General features: G+C 44.8%; 1 protein-coding gene and 1 long non-coding RNA gene across 2 annotated transcripts; both read left to right on the top strand.

Annotated features, from left to right (window-relative positions):
• The first annotated feature begins 477 nt into the window (after nt 1–477).
• Nucleotides 478–4,591, top strand: LOC115195671 (uncharacterized). The gene is made up of 7 exons (XM_029755779.1): nt 478–651; nt 915–1,105; nt 1,195–1,971; nt 2,141–2,858; nt 3,342–3,437; nt 3,707–3,823; nt 4,271–4,591. Exons 1-7 carry the CDS (start codon nt 495–497, stop codon nt 4,300–4,302), a joined length of 2,088 nt encoding a protein of 695 aa, XP_029611639.1. The 5' UTR covers nt 478–494; the 3' UTR covers nt 4,303–4,591.
• Nucleotides 4,592–5,332: 741 nt separating this feature from the next.
• Nucleotides 5,333–6,783, top strand: LOC115195670 (uncharacterized). Its single transcript, XR_003878729.1, has 3 exons — nt 5,333–5,585; nt 5,824–5,984; nt 6,694–6,783. It is a non-coding gene; the product is annotated as an uncharacterized LOC115195670 (long non-coding RNA).
• Nucleotides 6,784–6,785: the final 2 nt, after the last annotated feature.

Here is a 6,785-nt window from a genome sequence, read left to right as displayed (position 1 = left end):
TAGTTTCCAGCGCTCTCATTTTGATAATCGTTGGATACATCAGAAAATGGACGGTAGGCCAATCAAATTTCCCTTGGCCTTGTCTAATTACCTGTCAAGTGTTTTCAAAGTTTAAATATGGATATAAGTCTGTCACTGTAGCCTGGTCCTATATCGGTTTCTACTCTTGCCAACTCCATTGCTGTCATTTTGCCTGGAAACCCAACGTTGAATTGCGTAGAATTCTACGTCGTGCAGAAATTAGCGTTTGTTGCCGTCGGGTTTCCAGGCAAGTCCGTATCTCCAGACACAATGTGTCTGGCACTCGGCTGCTATGAGTGTGCACCAATTATTAGTGATTCTGAAGCTCTCTGAATAAACTTATGACCTAAAACTTTTTTTAATTTTTTTTAATTAACACTGATTAATCATAACATAATGGAATGACAATGATTGTTCTTTTTTTTTATATATATATATATATATATATATAAGGGAGCAAACACCCACAGTCGATGGAAAGCGGTCAGCATAACCAGCGACAGGTCAATCACCCAAGGCCCTTCTTCTATGTTCAGCCGGCTTCTCAACCTTACTACAACATGTATCATCATCACAATCAGTGGCATAATATGAATAACCCATACAACCACTATGGCTTACCTGGTTCTGGTAGGCCTACCTTTTCATGTTTCTTTGTTTGGGTCCCAAATCAAATGGCACCCTATTTCCTATATAGTGCTGTAGTGCACTGCTTTAGACGTGGACCCTTTAGTGCGCTATATAGGGGAAAACTTCCATTTGCGTCATGCAGTTTTTCTCAAACCATAATTTCAGTGGATTATGGATTATTACTGTTTTAGTTAGTGATTTTCTTGGATGCAAATATTGCTGCATGTTCTTTTTTTTCTTTTTTTATCTTATGTTCTCCGCAGGAGTTTATCCCTATGGACGTCCTAGTCCATACATGTCCGCATACCCATACATGCAGTATCCTGGTGGATATGTTGCGCCACACGCTCCACACATGCATCCAGTTGATTACAGACGCATGTATGAACCACCTCATTTTCATCTACCTCCTGTGCATGAGCCCATGTTCCGCCAACAGCAACAACACCACCATGTATGTATTCTCGTGCAACTTGTGCACAGATGAATAAGGCTATTTTATATATTCTCTCATTCATTAATGAGTTAATTCACCACCACCAGGATCACACCCAGAGAGAGGTGGTTTGTTCTGAGGCTCAGACGGACCCGAGTGATGCGCTCAACAAGCTCATAGAATGTCTGGACAAACTCCGGGCCAACGAGATGCAGGGTTCTGAGAAAGAGCTGGATTCCGGTGTCGTTTCTCAGTCTTCCGGAATATTCTCGCCAGATGGGGGAAGGAAATCTTGTGAGGTGGTGGGAGACGTACACAGTGGTCACGGAGCCTCGCGTGGGAAGTTGGAAGGCAGCCAATTGCAGTCGTCGTTTCCGATGGGCAGGTTGTTCAGCGTCGGTAACTCCGCGGCGGCAGTCTATGACCGTGAGTCAAGCCGAAGTCTCGGCGGGCTGGGTCAGGAGGGCTGGGCTGTGGACTCTGACGAAGACCCCCCATTGGACAGCTCATCTATTCATGAGGAGAACCTGGACCCGCAGCAACATGCGGAGGGGTCTCTTCATCGCTGTTCTTTGGAAAATCTTTGCCTCCAGTCTGCTGTCTTGCAGTCAGAAGACAGCCCCAGACCTGAAAACGTAGACAACGAGGCAGAGGAGGACGGCACCAATCCAGATGGTACTAGTTCCACTGAGGGATCTAGGTGGCAGGGCCACTGCTCCAACCTGCTCTCCACACAGTCACTACCATCCCCCCTAGCCTCTGACTGGCAAGCCTTAGAGGACACTAAACGTGGGGAAGAAACATTTGATGTTCCAGATAGGAAAGGTCTGTCTAAACTGGATGTTGACCTTTCCTACCAGATCCTCCATCTGCCCTTTGACAAGGTAACTTTTTACTATCATTTTAATTGGATCTTTTTTTTTCTTTTGATTCTGCAGTGTTTGTTGAGACCTTGTAAGCATTTAATTCATTCTGCGGTGTTTGACACCTTGTAAGTGTTTCATTGTATTCTCTATATTATGACAAACTTTAACTGGATTTAATTTGGACAAGGTCCTGACAGCTGGAACTCTGCAGAAGGACTGCTCTGCCAGCTCTAGCTCTGCTCTGCTGTGTGGAGACCTCCAGGCTTCCACCTCCTCCCCAGCCCGTCACCACTACTACTACTGCCCCCCACAGACAGCCCACGGAAGGCTAAGCGTCCTCAGTCCCTCCCTAGATGAGCTATCGTCCCGAGAGGAGATGTTCTCCACCGACCTGGAGGACATGGATCGGTTTCCCAGAAGCTCCGTCTACGCAGGGAGGAGGTTCCCTGCGGAGGTCGAGCACCACAGAGAGCCAGGGGTTAAGAAAGTCTGTCCTAAGTCCAAGAAGCTCTTGTGCGCCTGCTGTGGCTCGAGCCTGTTGAAAGGAGGGGCAAGCAGGGTTAAAGTTCATCACAGCCCGAGGGTGTACGCCGATGATGAGGCGGGGGATTCTGATGAAGTTGTCGAGCAGGAACAACAGTCTGCAAGGACGCGTGATGAGAGCGCGCACCCCACTAGGGTGGTCGTGCAGAAGCACCCTGTCCCCAAGAAACACCAGCCTCTACACATCCAACAGCATCCCAAACCCAGCTGTAAGAGAGGCCAGTGTAGAGAGGCTGTCGGCCCAGAGGAGCAGCAGGAGGAACCAGAGATGGTGCTGGTGGGATCAGAGCTGGAGTATTATGAAGGCCATGTGGTGGAAGGTGGGCAGGATGCAGGGGATAAGGAACACAAGACATGCAAAGGTAAGTATTCTTCGTAAAAATAGGTTCTCTAGAACGGGCATAGAACCTCCGACCGTTGCAATTTGATTAGTAAACTAATGGGTTCACTCTAATGGCCCCAAGTATGCCCATTAGGGCATCGTTGACATAAATATGGACTCCCATTGAAATAGGAACATCGCACTACTCATGCATTATTGGGGCCAGAGTTGGCTGATATTTGATTTCCCTATATGTAACCGATGTGAAATGGCTAGCTAGTTTGCGGGGTGCGCGCTAATAGCGTTTCAATCGGTGATGTCACTCGCTCTGAGACCTTGAAGTAGTTGTTCCTCTTGCTCTGCAAGGGCTGTGGCTTTTGTGGAGCGATGGGTAACGATGCTTCGAGGGTGGCTGTTGTCGATGTGTGCAGAGGGCCCCTGGTTCGAGCCCAGGTAGGGGCGAGGAGAGGGACGGAAGCTATACTGTTACATGTACACTAAACCATAGATCTGCTCTCTCTAGATGGACTATGCAGAGAGGGCATTGAGACTTCAGAACCGGGTAGGTGGGAGAGAGGTAGGGCCAAGCCCAGACGAAAGCCACAGGCCTCACTGCAAGGTAATATAAACCAATCCCGATCAATAGATTTTAATGGATATTCTTTAGCTGTCCTATGTACCTGCATCACTGACTTGGGGCCATGTGTCAATAATCTGAGTAGGAGTGGCGATCTATGATCAGCCCCCCCCCCCCCCCCCATCCATGTAACCTTCTTCGTTGTGATGCAAAACAGACCCTAAATCAGCACTGAAACGCCTGACACGTATGACTTCAGATGTGTTTTCTATGAATGTGAGAACGTAATGTTCAGGTCTGGTTGTTTTCAGAAAGACTGGCACTGAGGAAAGCTCTGTGGAAGCCATTGGTGTACCAGAGAGTGCGAGATGAGGAAAAGGACAATGATGACGAGGAAGAGGAGCCACCACGATGTCACAGGGGAAAAGGTAATGTTTTTTTCATTAATCTTCTGCTGTTGTTTCACTATTGGCAATACTTGGGCTGCATCCTAAATGGAACCTCATTCCCTTTTACAGTGCTCTAAAACCTTGCTGTTTAAAAAAATATATATATATTTCACCTTTATTTAACCAGGTAGGTTAGTTTAGAACAAGTTCTCATTTACAACTGCGACCTGGCCAAGATAAAGCAAAGCAATTCGACACATACAACAACACAGACTTACACATGGAATAAAGAAAACATAGTCAATAATACAGTAGAACAAAAGAAAACAAAAGTCTATATACAGAGTGCAAATGAGTTAAGATAAGGGAGTTAAGGCAATAAATAGGCCATGGTGGCGAAGTAATTACAATATAGCAATTAAACACTGGAATGGCTGTGTGTTATGTTGGTGTATGAATCCTTTTCTAATCTTCTGCTTCTTCCAGGGTCCACCAAGAGAGGAGACACAAGATGTTAATGTCACACCATTGATCAAATAAAATGGCACAGAAAAAGAGCACTTAGTAGATTGCACAATATAGATGGACACTTATTCTTTGGGGTGATAAACCAAGGAGACTTGGTTAAAGTCTCCTTGGCTAATAAAGTACACTTTCAGGTCTATAGACACAGCCTGTTAGCTAGCACTGTACTGTATTATTTGTGGTAAAATACCTACTTATTCACCAGCACAGGGTTGGTGGCTTTGAAATGTTGATTTGCTTGACCATTGTGTGCATCATTAAAATGAATTTCATTGTACCCTACCCTGGCTGTGGTTTATTACACCTGCTAGTAAGTGTTCATATGGTTTGGAATTATACACATTTTATGCTAGAAAATGAAAGAACTTGATAAATGGCAAATATTAGAATACTTGACATGAGGCAATGCTATTGCCATGTAGGATTTTGTCAGTTTGCCATAGCATTTGTGAAGTGAAGTTGCTGACAGTCTTATTTGGGTTATGATTGCAAATTACAGTTATTGCTTTCAATTACTGACGTGCAAGCTAGTTTTCGTTAGCTGTATACATTTACTGGTAATGATGCAAGTGAAAACAACGGGCGAGATTGTTTTGCATGGCCCGGTGCCTGGAGATTTAATTTAAGGACCAATGGAATGTTCTAAAATACCAAACTCCGCCCACCCGTGGCACCGGGTCATGCAAAAGGAACTTGCCCAATGAGCGCCATCAAATCAAATGTATTTATAAAGCCCTTATATCAGCTGATATCTGAAAGTGCTGTACAGAAACCCAGCCTAAAACCCCAAACAGAAAGCAATGCAGGTGTAGAAGCACGGTGGCTAGGAAAAACTCCCTAGAAAGACCAGAACCTAGGAAGAAACCTAGAGAGGAACCAGGCTATGAGGGGTGGCCAGTCCTCTTCTGGCTGTGCCGGGTGGAGATAACAGCACATGGCCAAGATGTTCAAATGTTCATAGATGACCAGCATGGTCAAATAATAATAATCACAGTGGTTGTCAAGGGTGCAACAGGTCAGCACCTCAGGAGTAAATGTCAGTTGGCTTTTCATAGCCGATCATTCCGTGTCTCTACCGTCATTACGACAACCTCTTTTACGAGTTGATTGGGTAGTTGGGTGAACGGAATCAGGTGCACCTTGAAATAATTAGTAATCGGTTATACATTTTTTTTTTATCCAAAACGTGGTCAATGGCCCAACCCTCTTCAATTCCCTATTTAATTCCCATCACGCCTGCCATACTGGTTCCTAGATAGTTATATTCGTTTTGCGAGTAAGTAAAATGTGTTCATTGCCTGCCTCTCCCCCCAATTTTAGCGTAATAATTTAAAGAGCTTAGTGTTCTTAAAGCGTTTGTGTGTTTAGACATACTTTCAAAAGCGTTTGAAAATTCAGTCAAACACAGTAAACTATAGAAAATACCAACACTGATTGATGAGATGAGGAAGGGGGACTGAATTGTGTAGGAAATATCCTACTCTTCACCCTTCGTTTTTTAAATTCTCTTACAGATATGGAAACAACCGCGTCTACAGCACAGCATGCATTTGGAGCGGGCCCTCGTGGGCCCAACCCAGCCCATGGACCTCAGCCGGGCCAGGGCCCCCGACACCCAGGCCACCCTGGACCTTACGGAGTTCCACGTCCTGAGGACCAGCCCCCACACCAGCAAGTAAGCGTTTATGGCAAGTGAATGTAGCGGATGTTTGTTTAGACATTTCCTTCTGTCGTAATAGTTACGAAGATCCTCCTGTGTGAGACTTGGGGTATATTCATTAGTCTTAGTCCGTTGCTAAACTCAATGTAAAACGTTTTACAACAGTTTATATTGGACAAATTCAGCGGCGTATTCGTTACTGATTGCAATGGAAACAAACTGCACAAACAAGGGAGGGGACATAGTTAATTTTTGTCCTACAAACTCTCGTTTTCGTTTAACAATGTTTTGCATCAATCTGAAATGAACACATCCCTGGTAGGTCTCCCCGCTTTGTTCCGTTAGCTTAGAGTGATGTTTTCTGTTGAAAAACATCTGCAACTAAATGTTATGGAATCAAACTAATGAATACAACCCAGGATTACCTGTCACACATTGTGTTCATCGAATTCTGTGTGGAAACAATACTCCAAACGGATAATGTTCGATTATACAAATAACGGCGTTTTGTTTAACATTTTGCAAGTCAGTTAAGAAAAAAATCTTATTCTCAAAGGGGCAGAACGACAGATTATTAGCTTGTCAACTCAGGGGATTCGATCTTGCAACCTTTCGGTTACAAGTCCAACGCTCTAACCAATACACCCAATGCAAGAGAATGTCATTGAACTGTTTACTATAATCTGTATCCTGTGAATAAAAAAAATCTACTTTGTCATTTGAGCACCAGCAGCCCCACCACATCCAGCACAGCAGACCATTCTTCTACATACACCCTTCCCAGCCGTACCCTTCCCAGCCGTACCCTTCCCAGCC

Source organism: Salmo trutta, chromosome 6 (assembly GCF_901001165.1).
Source record: "Salmo trutta chromosome 6, fSalTru1.1, whole genome shotgun sequence".
Classification (NCBI taxonomy): Eukaryota; Metazoa; Chordata; class Actinopteri; order Salmoniformes; family Salmonidae; genus Salmo; species Salmo trutta.
The sequence above is the reverse complement of the archived record's forward strand: the minus strand, read 5'-3'. Positions and strand labels throughout refer to the sequence as shown.

Excerpts from the sequence above, each read along its gene's own strand:
- LOC115195671 (XM_029755779.1), top strand. The coding sequence starts at position 495 with ATGGAAAGCGGTCAGCATAACCAGCGACAGGTCAATCACCCAAGGCCC. Across the intron at positions 1,106-1,194 it reads AACAGCAACAACACCACCAT|GATCACACCCAGAGAGAGGT; the intron begins GTATGTATTCTC and ends CACCACCACCAG. Across the intron at positions 1,972-2,140 it reads TCCATCTGCCCTTTGACAAG|GTCCTGACAGCTGGAACTCT; the intron begins GTAACTTTTTAC and ends AATTTGGACAAG.